This window comes from Sus scrofa, chromosome 15 (assembly GCF_054392235.1).
Source record: "Sus scrofa isolate SSC_HxYL_T2T_F1_AM1 chromosome 15, Sscrofa_HxYL_maternal_Yorkshire_Landrace_v2.0, whole genome shotgun sequence".
Classification (NCBI taxonomy): Eukaryota; Metazoa; Chordata; class Mammalia; order Artiodactyla; family Suidae; genus Sus; species Sus scrofa.
The window spans coordinates 37,457,008-37,475,919 of NC_139397.1; the positions used below are offsets into that span (position 1 = coordinate 37,457,008).

General features: G+C 42.7%; 1 protein-coding gene across 2 annotated transcripts; it reads left to right on the forward strand.

The window, feature by feature from the left end:
- Positions 1-479: 479 nt before the first annotated feature.
- Positions 480-17,768, forward strand: DDX18 (DEAD-box helicase 18). 2 transcript variants are annotated; one of them, XR_014829134.1, is made up of 14 exons: positions 480-652; positions 2,475-3,113; positions 5,098-5,235; positions 6,660-6,795; positions 7,159-7,259; positions 7,381-7,580; positions 7,673-8,287; positions 9,842-10,853; positions 11,801-11,962; positions 12,264-12,416; positions 13,059-13,172; positions 14,643-14,699; positions 15,001-15,178; positions 16,145-17,768. XR_014829134.1 is itself a non-coding variant. In XM_005654164.4 (14 exons), the coding sequence occupies exons 1-14, from the start codon at positions 568-570 to the stop codon at positions 16,285-16,287; spliced, it is 2,361 nt and encodes a 786-aa protein (XP_005654221.2). In that variant the 5' UTR covers positions 480-567; the 3' UTR covers positions 16,288-17,768. The 2 variants fall into 2 exon arrangements, 1 of the variants encoding a protein (XP_005654221.2); XM_005654164.4 differs by having other exon boundaries at positions 7,673-7,787; positions 10,714-10,853.
- Positions 17,769-18,912: the final 1,144 nt, after the last annotated feature.

Genomic DNA, 18,912 nt, shown 5'->3' on the forward strand with positions numbered 1-18,912 from the left:
CTGGTGTAGACCAGCAGCTACAGCTCCGATTAGACCCCTGGCCTGGGACCCTCCATATGCTGCAGGTGCGGCCCTAAAAAAAAAAAAGGAAAAAAAGAAAGAAAAAGAAAGAGAAGAAAAGGGTCAAACAAGTCTGCAAACACTTAAGTATCAATTTTAGGTATTACTCAACCTAAATCGTCCGGGATCCAAAGAGGGTAGGAACATTAAAATGGAGACTCCCTAAGGCCCTCTGCCTTGATTCTTTTCTCTACCCACCAGGGAAGCTCCAACTACCAAATCGCCCCAGTGTGCTTCTGGCTCCGACACAAGGGGAACCCAGTGCAGGGCCGGCCCTCCGCTGCCATAGAGGGCGCTGCAGAGTATACGTTCCCCAAAGGTACAACGGCGCACGCGCCGGGAAGCATTTCTGTCCGGACCCATTTCCACTGCGTCCGCCGCGCGCGCTCCTGTGACGCATTTCCGGCTGGCGGACTCTCGCACGTGTGGCCGGAAAGGAAGTAACGTCACCCGGGAGAGCAGAGAAGCCGGGTTGTGGCGCGGCTGGGAAGGAGCTTCAGCGCCAACATGTCTCATTTACCGATGAAACTTTTGCGCAAGAAGATCGAGAAGCGTAACCTCAAGTTGAGACAGCGCAACCTAAAGCTCCAAGGTGAGTAGCGCTGAGCTTCGCGGTGGCCGGGGTTGCGGAGGGAGCCTGCGCGTGGGCCGTGGCTCGCTGCGCGACTGCTGGGCTGGGGGACGCTGGTGGGGCGGCACTGCGGCCCCGACGTAGCCCTGGCAGTTCTCCCCAGGCCACGCGTGCTGTGGAGGGTGAAAAGGCAGCCTCAAGTCAGGTCCCATGCAGGTGCCGACGTTCCGCGTGGCCCCAGATCTGCCCCGTAAGGTTTGTGAACAGCAGTTTCTTCTTATAGAGTTCGGGTTGGAGGCTTCTTGAGTTCCAGGCCTCCGGCAGTGCTTCCAGATGAACCAGGTTGTCCCACTTTTACCATTTTCCTTTTGACTCCCTTACCACCTTCTGGGTCCACTTCATCCGCAGCCCCCGCTCCACTCAGACACGTGGAGTGTCTCTTCTCCACGCGTCTTCCTTTCACATTTCATGTCTGTATCGCTTCAAATCAAACTGGGTGTCAGTGTTTTCACAGAGCGATTCTGATACCTTTGCCCGCCCCTACTCACCTGCACGCTATCTTCAGTCCTGTAAAAATTCCTCACTTTCAGCTCCAAAAGTGTTTTCTGCACATGTATACGCATGTGCATACTCTCATGCTCTCTCTTCCTGTCATTGCTAACTTTCGGTTATAAATTTCTCAAAAGCTTCTATATATTTGCATCCTTAACAGAGACTTAACATAAACAGGATTCTGTTTGATTGTCGCTTTTCTTGACCTACCTCATTTGCAGTGCTAACTTCCTGACAGTAAGCCAGACATCCTGAAGTTATGTTAACCTTTTTAGGTCCTGTGTAAGAGTAAACCTCCTAGTTTATTATGTTGGTAATGTTGTAACATTACTGGTTAGTAATGTCGGGGCCACAATTCCTTACCCTAGTTTATTGTCTACAGAGACTATTTGATTGAAAGAAAATACCCCTGGAGGAGAGAACAGGGTTTGGGGATAATGTTTTAAAATCCCCTTATATTTTCATTTTCTATAGAATAACAAAGCATTACTAACGAATTCTGGGTAGTTAAAGGTAACAATTAAAAGATGGTGCTTTGTGGGAGTTCCTATTTTGGCTCAGCAGGTTACCGACCTGACTAGTTAGTATCCGTGAATGTTCAGGTTCAATTCCTGACCTAGCTTAGTGGATTAAGGATCCAGCATTGCCGTGAGCCGGGGTGTAGGTGGTAGACATGACTTGGACCCGGAGTTGCTGTGGCGTAGGCTGGAAGCTGCAGCTCCAGTTCACCCCTAGCCTGGTAACTTCCATACGCTGCAGGTGTGGCCCTAAAAAACAAAAAAAAGAAAAGAAAAGGAGGTGGTGTCTTTTCAATATATAAACAGAAAATTTTGTAAAGACAGCCATTTATATAGGAAAGTATTGAGACAAATGAGTGGTTTCATCAACAGAATTTTTGATTCATTGACATCTAGGAAAGTATATTTATCAAATATCTAATATTAGAGTGTAAATTTCTGACTACCCTTGTCTGGCCCCATCTGTTTAAATATTTAACTACTTCGAAGTATTCTTGGCCAAGACTTAACTCCTTATAGACAAAGAGGTGGGTTTTTTTTTTTTTTTTAAGTTAAATGAGTGCAGCTTTCCCTTTCCATTGATTCTTTTTCTTTTTTTAAATTTATTTATCCTGTGTAGAACACTGTAAAATTGGGAGTAGTTTTAATGTACATGACAGGGAAGTAAAAACGAAATCCTTTCAGTCTTGGAAGCCATGATTCTTCCCATTTGGGATTCCTCTGTTTCTAAGTAAACCTCTCCTTTGTCATAATGTGTATTCTGTTTTTAACAGGGACCTTGGGTGTGGGCCTGTCAGAAACTCAAAATGGAGATGTGTCTGAAGAAACAATGGGAGATGGAAAAGTTAAAAAGTCCCTAAAACAGTCGGTGAATGCAGACCTGTCAGAAACCCCAAATGGAGACATATCTAAAGAAACAGTAGGAAGTGGGAAAGTTAAAAAATCTCTAAAACAGTCTATGAATGTGGACCTATCAGAAACCCAAAGTGGAGACATATCTAAAACAGTGGGAGGTGGAAAAGTTAAAAAATCCCTAAAACACTCTGTGAATGTGGACCTGTCAGAAACCCAAAATGGAGACGTATCTAAAGAAACAGTGGTAAGTGGAAAAGTTAAAAAATCCCTAAAACAGTCTGTGAATGCAGGCTTGTCAGAAGCCCAAAATGGAGATATATCTAAAGAAACAGTGGGAAGTGGAAAAGTTAAAAAGTCCAGGAAAGAGTCGGTGAATGCAGGCTTGTCAGAAGCCCAAAATGGAGATGTATCTAAAGAAACAGGGGAAAATGTTAAAAAACCCTCCAAGAAATCTAGCATATTGACCAGTGATGAAGCAGCAACACAGTCTCTCAATTCAGAATCAAAAAAGAAGAAGAAAAAGAAGAAGAGAAAAATAGTGGATGATGCTGGTCCTGGTATGTACTATATTTTATTTGAACTTAAGCCATTTTTCAAGTTATTTCCTCTCCTTATTATGCCCATGTGACATGCAGGTCTCCCCTGTACCTACTGGCATACCAGAAACTATTCTGGTAGCTAAAGGGAACATTGAAGAGGGGATGGGGGGTGCGTTTTAACTTTTACATTTCCTGACAATCTGGAAGAAAACCTCATTCTTAAATAAGAATATCCTTAGAATTATAGAACGGTGCTTTCTTTTTTGGCACTTAACTGGGCTTTTTCTGATAAACGGAGCATCCTATGACGTAGTATTTTAGGTTTATCTGTTTGCAAAGAGAATTGTAGAATTACTGAGACTAAAGGAATCTGGGCTGGTAGTTGAGTCTGTCTTCTTGGGTCTTTCTGTATCTCAGGACTTCAGGTTAATGATTCTTTTTTTATTTACTTCTTTTTTTACCCATTCCTTTTTCCTGCGATAAATTCCTACCTTTGAAAGGCAACTTAGTGATCGTTTGGATATACAAAGTGTATAAAAAAGCAGTTAGGAAGCATCTGAATAAATGGAACGTTTCCAAGCAAGTCGAATGGCCAGGATAGTATTTGGGAAGTGGAGAAGGCTCTTTTCTTTTGGAAGATTATTGGATTGAATAAGCTTATTGAAAGAATGGCATTTTAATGGTTATATGAGCAAGCAGAGATTGCAAGGAAGTACAGAACAGGTGTCAGCAAACTATTGAGCCTTTTGCCTGTTTTTACAGATAAAGCTTAATTGGAACACTGCAATGCCCATTTATTGACTTGGCCTTCATGGTGACAGACCAGAAGGCTTACAAAGCCTAAACTGTTTACTATTCGGCCCTTTTTAGACAAAGTTGGCCAGCACCTGGGTTAGCATGTCCTGTTCATCTCTTGTCTGAAATAAAGATTTCATTTAGAAAGAAGCTTTAAATTTTCCAAACATATATGACTGTCCTTTTACTGCATATAGACTACAGTCCATTTGTAAGTTAGGAAAAATTGTTTATGCAAAAAGTGAAACAAGAAGAAGCATAAGGACTAGACATGACAGTTTTGATATAAAGTGATGGTAATTCTGTTCTAAAATTACTAATGCCTTTAGGATTCTTGTTCTAAGTATGCCTAAGGAAGTGACATTATTTCTAACATAGAATCACAGGGCTGGGAGTTTTAAGTCCTGTAGGTAACCTTTAAAAACCGGGGTTTTTTTTGGAAAACAGAAGTGATAAGCCATGAAGACCTGCTGATTATGGCCATGGCAGTATTTCTAACACTGACTATTTTGACAGACATACAAAGGATGAAAAACCAGACAAGGATGATTATAGCCATGGCTTTTTGCGTTCTACAGGGCTGACCATTTTCCAGAAGAGTAGTAGAAGGTCCAAGGAAGAGGCCAATCGTGGACTGCAGACAGTCCTAAGTTCTGGTTTAGGTCAGCTCTGTTATACTAGCATCCTAACAGCCATAAAATTTTAAAAGCCTGGTATGGTAGGTAACCCACTTGACCCAGAGTGGAACATTTAAGAGTGTGATGGAGAGTTCTTACTGTGGTACAGTGGGATTGGTGGCATCTCTGCAGCACCAGGATGGAGGTTTGATTGCCAGCACAGTGTTTTAAAGGATCTGGCATTGCCGAGGGTTCAGCATAGGTCACGACTGCGCCTTAGATTTGATCCCTGGCCCATAAACTGCATATATACATATATATATGTATCTATGTGTGTATGTGTATAAAGAAGCCTAAAAATGTTTTCTTGGCAAGTCTGTGTCTCCCCCTGTTTTTTTAATATAACCATATTTTTCAACCAATGAAAAAGAGATTCTTAGCAAATTGAAACTGGAAATGTGGTCAGCATTTGAAAATATGCCTTTCTGCATCACACTTTTACTTTGTGATCTCATTGGTATTTTTAAGAAAAAAAAATTGAAGGTTTTTTTGTTTGTTTGTTTTTGTTTGTTTGGTCCTTTAAACCCAAGATTCAAAAAAAGCAAAAACTGAAGATAAAGGAGAACCTGGAGACAGTGCCCAGGCTCCTGAAGAAACAGAAAACAGTATGGAAAAGCCAGACAAGGATGATGACACTGAGGTTCCCAGCCTGCCCCTGGGACTAACAGGTAACTTCCACAACGTTTTCCAGGTAGATCTTCTTTGAAATGTCATGCATCCCTGGACTATAGTTTGAAGGTCCAGTTGTGACATTTAATTTACCTTGAAAATCTAAGTATTGAAGAAATGATTTTATATCTAATTGCTGCTTTTTTATCTTCCACATTGTATGCTTACTCCTTGTTTCTTTGTCTTCCCCTCTCTTTATTTCTAACACTGACTGTTTTGACAGACATACAAACAGCTCTTGGGGTCCTCTGTTCCTTTGGTTTGTCACTTTCCAGAGCTCAGTCCATGCTGTAGTGGGGAAATCACTGGCCGGGATGTCTGAAGCCCAGAGGTTTGATGCTGGCTCAGTGGCTAAAAGAAAAGGAGGACGTTAACATTATTGAGGGGCTTATGCCAGGGTCTCCTTCTTTGGCTCTACTCTTTATCTCCAAAGTCAAGAATTTAGGCTAGAATTGGTTGCTCCCAACTAGAATTGTCTAGGAGATACTTGAGTTGTTTGGTTTGGGGGTTCTGTTTGTTAAAATATTGAGGCCCATCCTCCAACCTACTTAATCAGATTTGCAAAGGTTATGTAGTTATTCTCAACCAAGGTAATCTTACCTCCCATGTAAAGGGACCGGTTAATTTTAGTTTTCACATTCAAAGTCCTGCATCCCACAGATTACCTCTGTCCCAGGCAAACCGTGAAGATTGGCCACCAACATGCTTGGTTGGTAGGCAGGCTACTGGCATCTAGTGGGTAGAGGTCAGAGATGCTGCAGAACATCCTGTAATGCATGTATACAGCCTTTCACAAGAAAGAACTATTTAGCCGAAAATGTTAGCAGTGCCAAAGTTGCTAATACCTGGGTTATCGCCGCAGTGGCATGTGGGGCAGTAGGTCCCCGGTGATCCTGGTGCCATCCCCTGCTGGGGAACCACTGCACTCCTGATAACGTGAGTATAGTCTGACATCTGTGGCTATACCTGACTCCTCTCAGTGAGAATAACTAATCTTATTTGACTTCATAGTCAGATTTGATTGTACTGAATGCTTTCATTTTATTTCAGATTTCTTAACCATTTGATTTCTCTCTGAACTCTCTTCCCACAAACAGTCTCCCCCACCCCACCCCCAGCCTTGGCGTTTTCATTTCATACAAGTCCCTTAATTGTACCTCCGTCATTATTAGTTTGTTACAGTATTAGCTCTGAACTTTAAGTTACACAACCATAAGCAGTGGAGAAACTTTAAAAGTACAGGGTCTTTTTCTTGATATTACGTAGGAATAGTTGGTATTTAGTTTTTTCATACTGGAAGAAACTTTTCTAAGCTCAACACCAATGTCATAATGTTTTTAATCAGCAGCACTAGTTTAGGAAACTATAGCAGTGTTAACTGTATTAAGGTAAATTTGCTGATGGTAAACTCTTTTCTGTTTAGGAGCTTTTGAGGATACTTCATTTGCTTCGCTGACTGATCTTGTCAATGAGAACACTCTGAGGGCAATCAAAGAAATGGGTTTTACGAACATGACTGAAATTCAACATAAGAGTATCAGACCACTTCTGGAAGGCAGGTATGAGTAACATTGAGGTTTGAGCATTAGTGTCCCTCTTCTTAGTGCTAATAGTTTGGAAAGGAAATACCAGTATTTCTGTTGATTTTGTACTGTATTGGGTAAAATATCCAACCTTCATTAAAGGCTTTAGGTTATTGACTGGTGTTTAGAGAAAAGTGTTCACTTCTGTTTTTAGCACAGTTGTTATTTCTGAGTTAAGTCTTTAACTCACATAAATGACTTCATGGGTAGAGAAGGGAGAGACTTGTTTCTGATCAGCCTTGGTGCCTAAAAATCTGTGATAGTACTGGTAGGTATTCAGTAAATACTCGTTGCATGAGTAGACTCAACATCTGTCTCCTTTTCCTTTTTATTTTTTAGGGATCTTCTGGCAGCTGCAAAAACAGGCAGTGGCAAAACCCTGGCATTTCTCATCCCTGCAGTTGAGCTCATTGTTAAGTTAAGATTCATGCCCAGGAATGGTAAGCCTGTGACCTGGTTGTTTCTGCCAGTATCTCACTGGAAGTCTGTTGTAGCTGTTTGTGGGCTCATGGTTGTAACTGCAGTTTGACTTTGACCATATGTCCGTTTTCTGCTTTTTAGGAACAGGAGTCCTTATTCTCTCCCCCACTCGGGAACTGGCCATGCAGACTTTTGGTGTTCTAAAGGAGCTGATGACGTACCATGTGCACACATACGGGTTAATAATGGGTGGCAGCAACAGATCTGCTGAAGCACAGAAGCTTGCCAATGGGATCAACATCGTTGTGGCCACCCCAGGCCGTCTCCTGGACCACATGCAGGTAGGGGAACATTGTTGTGTAGTACCCATCTTTTGCCTTGTGTGAAACAAACTTGACAGCTAACAGTTTTTCTTTGTCCTTTGTCTTGTTAGAATACCCCGGGGTTTATGTATAAAAACCTACAGTGTCTGGTTATTGATGAGGCTGATCGTATCTTGGATGTTGGGTTTGAAGAAGAATTAAAGCAAATTATTAAACTTCTGCCAAGTAAGTAGTTAGCATTTGCATGTGGCTTGCAAAATAGCTATGGAAGTAGGTGAGAGTTTTTCCTATGTGAAAACTATTAATGTCAGAATTTTAATATACGCAAGTGACATGGTTGTGCCAATCAACCATAGAGGTAGTTTGCACTATAAGCATCAGTCTCACTGGTAACTTACTACAGGGGTTTCACCATTTGAGAGGTTACAGTGCTAGTTAAACAGTCCAGACAGGGGTCTCATTCCCATCCTTTCCACCATTGGTTATACCTTGGTTATAGTCTTTAAAACATTATAGACTGCATATGTCTGTAATAGCACCATGGCTCAGGTATGTGATTTAGTTCTTAATGTTTCATTGAGGTATAACTGATGTAATAATCTGTACGCATCTTAAATGTATAAGTTTTGACCTGTTTACACCTTGAAACTGTCACCACAATCAGTACAGCAAACATTTCCATAATGCTGAAAAGTTTTTTGTTTTTGTTTATTTGTCTTCTTCTGGCTAAACTTGCAGCACATGGAGGTTCTCAGGCTGGGGGTCAAATCAGAGCTGCAGCTGCTGGCCTACACCACAGCCACAGCCACGCCAGATCCAAGCTGTATCTGCAACCTGTCCTACAGCTCACAGCAATGCCAGATTTTTAACCCACTGAGTGAGGCTAGGGATTGAACCTGCATCCTCATGGATACTAGTCAGATTCATTTCTGATGATCCATGACGGGAATTCCTAAAAAGTTTGTTGGAGCACCTCTGTAGTCCCTCCCTCCCACTCTCAGCAACAACCCTCTCCTACTTCCAGCAGCTACATAACACTCAAATCTCTCTCACAGATGACTGTTGACCTGCTTTCTGTTACTGCAGATCAGTCTGCATTTTATCTGTTTTCTTGTGCTCAGCAAATTCTTCTGTGATTCACCTGTACCTTTACACCTGTCAGTAGTTCTTTGCTTTATTTCTTAGTGGTGTTATAGTGTATAGATTTGCCACAACTTGTTTATCCATTTAACTGTTGATGAATGACTGTGTCGTTTAGTTTTTGGCTGTTACAAATAAAGTTGCTGTGAACATCCATCTAAAACTCCCTTGGTGGGCATATATTTCCTTTTCTGTCAGGTAATTACCTAGGAATGGAATGGCTGGTGTATGTTTAACTTGTACTGTTTTACATTCCCATCAGCAGTGTATGGAAGTTCCAGTTCCTCCTATTAAGTCTTAAAATTAGATTGTGTTAACCCTTGAAATTTGTTCTGTTTCAGAATTGTTTAGCTGTTCTTGTCCTTGACATTTCTATATGAATTTTAGAATCAGTTGATCATTCTCTGAGATCTTAGGGTTGAATTGAATATAGATCATTGGTGGAAGATGGTGTTGAGTCATTCAGCACATGAAGGAGATAAATCTCCATTTATTAGCTCCCTGGTTTCTCTACCAGTGTTTTAGAGCTTTCAGTATACAGGTTTTTTTATTATCTTTTGTGAAATATCCCTGAGTCTTTCGTTAAAATTTCTGTTTCACGTTGTTAATCGTTTATATGCACAAATACTGTCTAGCAATGTAATTATAACTATACCCAACTGGATTTTTCAGTCCAACCCTTCAGATGAAGCTAGTCATTTTATTTTCTATGTAGGCAGTCATGTCATATACAAATTAAAAATAAATAAAATTGTTCACGTAACTGTTTTCTTGCCTGACTGCACTGGCCAGAACCTCCAATACAATACTGAACAGAATTTAAAGAGAAGATGTCTTTGTCTTACTCCCCTGAAGGCATTCAGTCTTTCGTCACGAAGTATGAGATGAGATGTAGATTTTTATTGTAGATGCCCTGTGTCAGACTGAGGATGATCCCTCCTGTTCCTCATGTGCTAAGATTTGTCTGAAATCAGAAATAAATGGTGGGGGAGTTCCCGTCGTGGCTAGTGGTTAACAAATCCGACTAGGAACCATGAGGTTGCGGGTTCGGTCCCTGGCCTTGTTCAGTGGGTTAAGGATCTGGTGTTGCTGTGAGCTGTGGTGTAGGCCGGCGGCTGCAGTTCCTATTAGATCCCTAGCCTGGGAACCTCCTTATGCCACAGGAGCGGCCCTAGAAAAGGCAAAAAGACCTAAATAAATAAATATATAAATAAGAGAGAAATAAATGGTGGAATTCCTCCTGTGGTGCAGTGGGTTAAGAATCCAGCTGCGGAGGCTCAGGTTTGATCCCTGGCCGGGTACAGTTAAAGGATCCGGTGTTGGTACCCCTGCAGAATAGGTTTAAGCTGCAGCTTGAATTCAGTCCCTGGCCCAAGAACTTAAATATGCCACAGGTGCGGCTCTAAAAATAAAGTGTTAAATTCTGATGGATGCTTTTTACTGTGTCTATGGAAATGATCAATTTTTTTTTCTTTAGCCTATCAGTATGTTAAATTATATTGGTTAGTTTTCAGATGTTAAACCAAACATGCATTGCTGGAATAAACTCCACTTGATCATGATGCATTATCCTTTATATGTATTTCTGGATTCACTTAGCTAAACTGTTGTAAAAAGTATGATCTTAGAAGTAAGCTCTCTTCAATGTCCTGGAGAACTTATGAACTATTGGTAATATTTCTTCCTTAAATGTTCAATAGAATTGATTATCTATTGGGGCTGGAGTCTTCTTTACATTAAGATTTTATCTACAGTTTCTTTAACAGATACCAGCTATTCAGGTTTTCTGATTTTTTCTTGAACAAGCTTTAGTAGTTTCTTTTCAAGGAAATTGCCCATTTTATCTAGTCGTCACAGTTATAATGTTGTTGTCCGTGGTGTTCCTTTTTTACTGTCTGTAGTTAATATTGTCTCTCATTCCTGATAGTTCTACTTAGAGCATTTTTAGCTGTGAAGCAATTCTAAAGACTCCCTCAAAGATTGGGGTTATTTTTATTTGGGTGTGTTTCAGCACGCAGACAGACCATGCTCTTTTCTGCCACACAAACTCGTAAAGTTGAAGACCTGGCGAGGATTTCTTTGAAAAAGGAGCCCTTGTATGTTGGTGTTGATGATGATAAAGCCAATGCGACAGTGGATGGTCTTGAGCAGGTGCGTCCTGTCAGTACCTTCGGTGTTAAGGATCTCCTTTGGTGTTTCCTTGCAAGGGCTTGGAGGATCATCTAGAAGATAGATGGGTTCATTAACTTAATATATCAACGCTAATTTTACATGAGTAAAAAAAAAGTTTGTTGTTTAAATAATTTCTTGCCCTAAGGTGCTCGGTGAGTTAGGTGGAGAGGCTGGTTTCAAGCACATAGCTATGGAAATGAGTTGGCAAAAGATCCAAACTAGGCTGATTAAAAATAGAACTTTGGGAGTTCCCACTGTGGTACAGTGGCTTAAGAATCCAATCACAGTGGCTTGAGTCATGGCGGAGGGGCGGATTCGATCCCTGGCCAAGCACAGTGGGTTAAAGGATCCGGCATTGCCACACCTGCAGCTTAGATTCAGTCCCTGGCCCAAGAATTTCCATTCTTTCTTGCAGCAAGAAAAGAAAACGGAACTTTATGATTGAGTCTTTTGATGGATAAAATATTTCTTGTAACAGTTTATCTTAAAAGCCTTTCATTGGTTGTTTAGTTTTTAAAAATACATTCACCCAACTTTATCTTATTTAGGACAGTGTGCTTATTAAGCTGTGGTTACTTGAGATCTTGCATTTAAGTACCTTCTAAAAGTGAGTCATTGATATGCTTTGAGGGTTCCAACTAATAGAGCCATTGGTACCTTATAGTTGCAAGAACTTGCTAACCGGTAGTCTCAGAAAAATGAAAGGTATTTAGTATCCAGTGATTGTAGCCAGTAAAAGGATTCAGAAGAGTTACAACTAGTGTTATTTTAGGGATGCTTTGTTATGACTAAGGCAGTAATTTTGCTGTAGGTGAGGCATAACAGTGTATGTGCGGTATTAATCTGTGCTGTCCGTCAAATTTTATTGGTTCAAGAAGCTGAAAATGTCTGATTATTTTGTATCTGTTCACTTAAACCTCTTCTAGGGGTATGTTGTCTGTCCTTCTGAAAAGAGATTCCTCCTGCTCTTTACATTCCTTAAGAAGAACCGAAAGAAGAAACTAATGGTCTTCTTTTCATCCTGTAAGTCCGTGAAATACCACTACGAGTTGCTGAACTACATTGATTTGCCTGTCTTGGCCATTCATGTAAGTGATTATGGCGAGTTTATTAAAAACAGATTACGCTCATCAGGTTCTGTAGATGGTGGGGTTTGAGGTATTGCCCCTTTCTCTAAACATCATTTTGAGTAGTTGGGGCAGTAGTTCGTGATTGCCGTGTGTGGAAGGAGCTTTGCCAGGGGTGAAGGGGAGAAGACGAAGAAGGAGGAATGGATGCCATCACTTGGGGAAATAGAACATAGGTCAGCAGTTCGGGATTTCTACATCAAGACCTCCCACAAACAGCCGCAAGTTTCCTGTTCTAATGGATGCTTTGTTTTGGTTCTAGGGAAGGCAGAAACAAAATAAGCGGACAACCACATTCTTCCAGTTCTGCAATGCAGACTCCGGGATTTTGTTGTGTACAGACGTGGCAGCTAGAGGGCTGGATATTCCTGAGGTCGACTGGATTGTTCAGTATGACCCTCCAGATGACCCCAAGGTAACCAGCATCCTCAGGGTTTCTCCCCAGGTTCCCTGAGAAATACCACAATCCACAGCCAATCGTTTATCCCTTAGTTATTCTAGTCCTGCTTTATTGTACAGTGACTGCATTATTTTTCTGACACTGATAGTGTTTGAGAGGCATTGGGAGGACCTGAGTTGGGAATGTTACGTACTTGAAAGGATCTGTTAAGAGCAGTAGGTGTCAGGAGAAGATAAACTTTGCTTGCAGAGGTAAATACAATTCTTTCTGTAGTGAAATAAGTTTTAGTAGGGATTTTCAACAAACAATAGGTTATAAACCATAAGCCAGTATTTAAACATGTTTCAAAGAGCTCTTTTGAAGTTAAAGGGTACTTAATAGTCATTTGATTAGATCATAGAGTTGTGTGAATATCTATTGAGCTTTCCTTGGCCTCAGTCATGGCCTTGTTACCTCTTTGGGATGGTACCTGCAGAAGTGGTGGGCTGGCTCTGGGGAGTGTGGCAATGGGCTGTGTGGCACCACCAGGTGGGGATGGGGGACCGTCTCACACTGATGTGCTGACACACTTCTGACCACTCCCTGCAAGTTCTGGAAAGGCAGACAGGTTGCCGTGGAAACCAGGGTATTACCTAAGGTTTTCTCTCTCTCCCAAAGGAATATATTCATCGTGTTGGTAGAACAGCCAGAGGCCTAAATGGAAGAGGGCATGCCTTGCTCATTTTGCGCCCTGAAGAACTGGGTTTCCTTCGCTATTTGAAGCAATCCAAGGTAAAGATCTTTGCTTGGAAAAGCCTAACTTAGGAACAGATTCATCTCAGAAGGAATTGTTTGTCGTTGCACATGGCCTTAAGCATGACCTCTGAGTGTGTCCTGGAGTCTGAGTTGTTGCCCTGCTGTTAGGACAGTTTATGCTTCAGTTTAGCTGATGAGATTTCTGTGGGTTAGCCCAGGAGAGGTGAGCAGAAAACTCCCCTCCAGAGCCCTGCCCTTGAGCTCTGTGTCATGCAGGGTGCGTCTTGCATCCCCCACCTTTCTTCTCCCCCGTTGTATCTTCACACTCACCCTATTTGAAGCTTTCTCTGCCCCTTGAGGTCCCTCACAACCACCCGGTCATCACTGCCTCCTGCAACCTTCTCTGTGCGGCTTAGGCCCCAGGGGGCCCATCCACAACCACCTCTTTCTCTTTCGGCCCCTTATTCATTGACTCTGTTTTGTTTTCCATCTCTCCCCTTGCAGTTAGCTCCTTACCATCTCAAGTTTCTCCCCAAAGAAAATAAAACAACAATTCCAGCCTAAACCCCTCTCCTATCACTAGTTTTAGCATGTCGCCTTTCTTCCAGCTGCCTTTTTGAAAAGTGGTTTATATTTCAACTCCTCATTCTTGTCTCCCACACACCCCAGTCTGGCTTTGGTCTCTGTTGCTAAGTCTTGTGAACACTTGTCTTACCTGACATTTGCTCCTCTTTGACCTTCCTGCTGCAGTGTTGCCTGGCAAGTCCTCTACCCCCAGCTAGGAGCTGTTCTAGGAAGTGTCCTCCATCCTTTGCACTTTTTCTGTAGATGCTCATTTCCTGGTTCTCTAGATCACCTCTGCTTCCGTTGGTGGCTCTCTCCCCTGGGAGGCCGTTGCTGACCTGCCCTCCTTCATGTCCCCCCCCAGCCCAGCACGAGTGCTCATCCAGGTGTCTTGTTACTTACTGTGTCTCCCCAGGGCTGCAGGCTCTGAGGGCAGAGCCCATGACTCAGGCAGCTGTTCTCTTCCTCAGCACCCACCATAGGCCTGGCACTTTTCCAGTTATCTAGTAAGTCATGGCTGGTAAGGATCCTTCCTGTAGGAGTTTGTGGTCCTTGTGACCTGGTGTTGCAAACTCCCACCTCAGGGCAGTGTGGGGGCAGCTTCCACACCTCAGGGCAGTTCCTGAGGACTGCTGGTTCTCTTAACTGGGACCTTCCAGCTGCTTCATTTCCTTGCATCCACAGAGATCTTTAGAGGAAAAGGCTTCAGTGCCTCCTGGTCTCTGTCTAGTTCCTCACCTGTTCTTTCAGAAGGGTTCCATAGCATGCTTCATGTGCACTTAGCAGAGGAAAGGTAAGACTTTCCAACTGGCTCCCAAGAGGGAGCAGATGTCTGTCCCGAGGGAATTCCACAACCTGTTGTCACCCTTCCATCTCCTCAGTGCCTGATGAGCTGCATTGGAGCCATCCTGGGTTACTAATCTGCATGCTTTTGTTTTCTAGGTTCCATTAAGTGAATTTGAGTTTTCCTGGTCCAAGATCTCTGACATTCAGTCTCAGGTATGCCGGGGTGGGGGTCATCCCAGCATGGCCTCTGTAGTGTCTTGTTGATAGTCTTTGTCCTCTGAGTCTCCCTTTCCATGCAGCCAGAGGTTTGGACTGTGATTGTTTGGGTCTCACAACACGGTGCTGGCGCCCACGTCCCTGTGCTTTCTGCCTCCTTCAGTCCACACCCCACAAGAACTTGGTCATTATTCTTACTGCAGCCTGGTTTTGCAGATATTACAAAGCTTGGAGCAAAATGTTTTATATGAAACATGCTTTTTCACTTTATTAAAGCCAATATTTCTTTCTATTTCAGCTTGAAAAACTGATTGAAAAGAACTACTTCCTTCATAAGTCAGCCCAGGAAGCATATAAGTCATACATCCGAGCATACGATTCCCATTCTCTGAAACAGATCTTTAATGTTAATAACTTAAACTTGCCTCAGGTTGCTCTCTCATTTGGTTTCAAGGTGCCTCCCTTTGTTGATTTGAGTATCCTTTTCTTTGTTGTTAGGAATTGTCTGGGAACTAAGGGACAGGAGCTTGACAGGGGTTGTGGGGGCTTAGCACTTGGGTGTGTATGTGCTCTGGCTGCAGCTTGGAAGCCCAGGCGTCAGTCACTGTCCACAGGTCAGGGCTCACATGGGGGAGGCACAGATTCGTTGTAATAGTGAAGACTATGGAAACCAGACAGTTAGTTCATGGCTCAGGCTTTCTAAAAAAAAAAGGGAATTCGACAGGCACATAGTTGTACATTCTGGGGAGAAGCACGACAGGGGTCACATTACAGGGCTCGGGTGAATGTGCGGCTTCACTGTACAGGGTACACGGAGGAGCAGGATGCATTGAAGAAGCTGAAGACAGAAGATGAAGCCTCTCAGAGAGTTTCATCCTCTCATAGCCATTGAGGCAGATTTCATACTGGGAAGTTGCAAAATCATTGAAAATATTAAGGCAAAGAATATGTCTAGTTGCTTCTGTTATGATATGTGATGTGTGCTTCAATAGACGAAACCGCCAGCTAGAGTGAGGCCTGCTCACTAACACTGTGGTAGTAACTCCCACGGAGACTGGAGGACCGCATTTTGGGTGGCCGTCACCATCATAGGCATCAAGTGTCTGCTGTGAACACAGGCTGAGCCACGTGGAAGGAAAAACCACTCTCACTTTGCTAAGCACTCCTGAATCAGGTCCAGGTGGAGGGGAAAGTCATTTGTTTTGACACCGGGGATGTTTTTTAATGTGTTCCTACACACTTGCTGATAAACCTCTTAACTTCTTATAAGTAACTGTCTAACTCTTAGACTGGGCTTAAAAATCACTCTTGATTGGAATGTACATGTGTTTTGTAGCTCAAGGAGGAGGGTAGGCACTGTGGGTACAGCAGCTAGTCCTCCTGTAGACGATAGATTGGAGATCATTGTCAGTGCTGCTTGATTTCCTTAACTTCCCCTTCAGACGTGAACAGCAATGACGGCAAAGTTAAAAAGAGAGGAGGTGGCGGGGGATTTGGCTACCAGAAAGCCAAGAAGGTGGAGAAATCCAGGATCTTCAAACACATCAGCAAGAAACCATCTGACGGCAGGCAGTTCTCTCACTGAAGACACATCCTGAAGTGGATTTTCCCCATGCTCTAACAGAGGCATTTCTGTTGCTTTAGGATTTATGAATTGACTTGGGTTGCAGGCACTGAGCCCTGTTATTTCCAGAGAGTCTCCTATTTGGGGATCTAAAAGAGATCAGTATTTCCTGATTGCCTGGGGGCAAAAGCAAGAGATCTTTTTAGTCTTTGTGATGATAGTATATTTTTAAGTTTAAATCTTATTTTCCCAAGTTTGTTACTGTTTTAATATAATTCTTTTTGGTGCTGTTCCTTCCTAGTGTCTGAAGATTTTTGTGTATCAGCCTGCCATAAAAGGCAGGTGACCTAGTACACTGGACAGGTGGTGATGGTGATACAGAAAATTGTTGCCATTTAACTTTTTTTGATTTAGACTGTTTCCTGGACCTTAGCAGTAGTTTGTTGACCCCTTCTAAAAATGAAATTCTTTGGTGAATAGCTAAGAAGCTCCTTTAGTTAAAGGTGGCATTGGTTTTTATATATGCTGGATTTTAAAACAATGAGCCTTTCTCCATTTTATTTTTTTAAGAAATGTGTGTTGTCATTGTTACTTGAATAAAGCATCCATAGCAGTCCTATCATTGAGAGTCGAGTGCAGGCAAGGTCTGAGATTTTTTAGCCTCATTTGCAGGTATAATATTCTATTCTCCATTTGGTAACTTAACAGACTTTTTTCTAATTTTTTTCTTTTTTTTTTGGTAAGGCAGAGAGCGGTAACACCTCAGTCGCATTTGCTTGTTTTAAGTGATTTGGATTTTGGTGAGCCCCTGCAAATCTGCAGAGTACTTAGAAGGCAAAGCATCTTTTTGAGAAAAATTGCCTCTTCCAGATCCATGAAACAAAAACAGATTTGTGGTGAAAACTGAAAATGAACAGAAGTCAGAATGAGCAGCAGAGTCAGTAGTTTAGTCGAATGGGGATTCTTGTAGGGACTTTAGATTTCCAATGTGTTTTCTTTTGTTTCCAGTATGTTTTGTAACTACAGAATGGTTGTTACGTTTTGTAGTCATTTAAAACCAAAGTTCCTGACGTAATTTTGCTGTCGTACCAGTTACTTAAGTATGCAGAGACTGTCAAATGTAGAAGAAACAGTCCAGGAAACCGCCTTCCGGTAGGAGAAGAAAAGACGGTATCATTCCACATCTGGGCTCAACCGCTGTCACATCCTGGGTGTCAGACCTTGATTGCTGGACTCCTGGCATTTAATAATGTTTCTCTTTCCAGTAACTTGTTTTTCTTTGTTTCAGAGATAATAATGTTTTCAAAAAATACACAAAAGCAAAGAGAAGAATATTTAATCACTGAATAGCAGTAAATACTGTCCATATTTTGATAACATAACCTTCCAGTGTTTTGTGTACATTTTTTATCAGAATGAAGTGAGTCATCTTCTACCCTCTACTTGTAGCTTGTTTCATAACGTGTTTTCCTGTGTCATTAAATGATTGGATCAGTGTCGTAGCATTTGTCACTGTGCCTTGCTTGGTCTGCCTGGATGCCTGTGCGTGCCAGGTTGGCTCCCTCATCTGAGTGTGTCCACTGTCTGTCTGGCCTCTAGTTGAGTGAGTCAGTCTACAGAGATTTTGTGAGAACAGTGTATCTCGGGTGGAAAGATTGTTTTTACTATGGTAATAGCTTACTTCAGGCCTTCCTGGGAGTCCTCTGCAGGATTCTGCTGGCTGACTGGTCCAGGCTGGGGACATGCAGACAGCAGACTGGGCCAGCCGGGCCAGCCTCACCTGTGAGGGAGCCTGTCACTGGAACTGGACACAAGGTCAGGGCAGCACCATCTGCAAGGCTCATTCGAACAAGGCTGAAAGCCTCCTTGGGTTCCTGTGCTAAGAGCTCAGCTGCTAGTGGCATTTGTGGGGCTATTAACTTGACAAATGGGTTTAAGTGACTTCTCTGGCAAGGCCAGGCGGCATGGGCCAGGACCCCAGCAGATCCCTAACATGCAGAAGCAACCTGGGCTGCAGGTGCTTAATAAGTCACTGCTATTTCTAAATATATTGTCTTAGCTGGCCAGGTTAAAGCTGAATTCAGCATATCCAAACAAGGATCTTGTTTATTCAAAAACATGCCATGGTTAAAAATGAGTGCCTGGAATCAATCCCTGATTCACATCCCACCTCTGCCCCTTTTCGGGCCTGTGAAATGAGTAGGACAAAGAGTAGCAAAACCTACTTGGTAAGGTGCTAAGAACTGAATACAGTGACACGTTAATTGCTGGGACAGGGCCCAGCACAAAGCACTTTAGGCCTGTTAGCTGTCTCTACCTGAGCCCTATGCAGAAGGCTTGCCGAGCAGCACCAGGCACAGGAACTCAGCAGAAATCCTGAGCAAGCTTGGGCCTCCTGGAGACAGACCATGGATTTCTGACAGTCTGGGTTCCCTGGAATTCTGAAGATCGGACCCGGGTTTGGAGAAGTGCTCCAATCTTGCAGTACCTCCCTAAGTCCACTGTCAGATTCATGCCGTTTTTGAGTCTACTCTGGCTTGTTCTGGGTGTTTGGTGGCAGGAACATGAAGGTTTTCTTGCCCCTTGCCCGGGAGATTGTCGTACAGTCCCTTAGCGGGGCAGGGGAGTCTGAAGGATTCTCGTGCA

Coding starts and splice junctions, on each gene's coding strand:
- DDX18 (XM_005654164.4), top strand. CDS start 568: ATGTCTCATTTACCGATGAAACTTTTGCGCAAGAAGATCGAGAAGCGT. Junction 3,114..5,097: donor AGTGGATGATGCTGGTCCTG/GTATGTACTATA, acceptor TTTAAACCCAAG/ATTCAAAAAAAGCAAAAACT. Junction 14,700..15,000: donor TCTCTGACATTCAGTCTCAG/GTATGCCGGGGT, acceptor TTTCTATTTCAG/CTTGAAAAACTGATTGAAAA.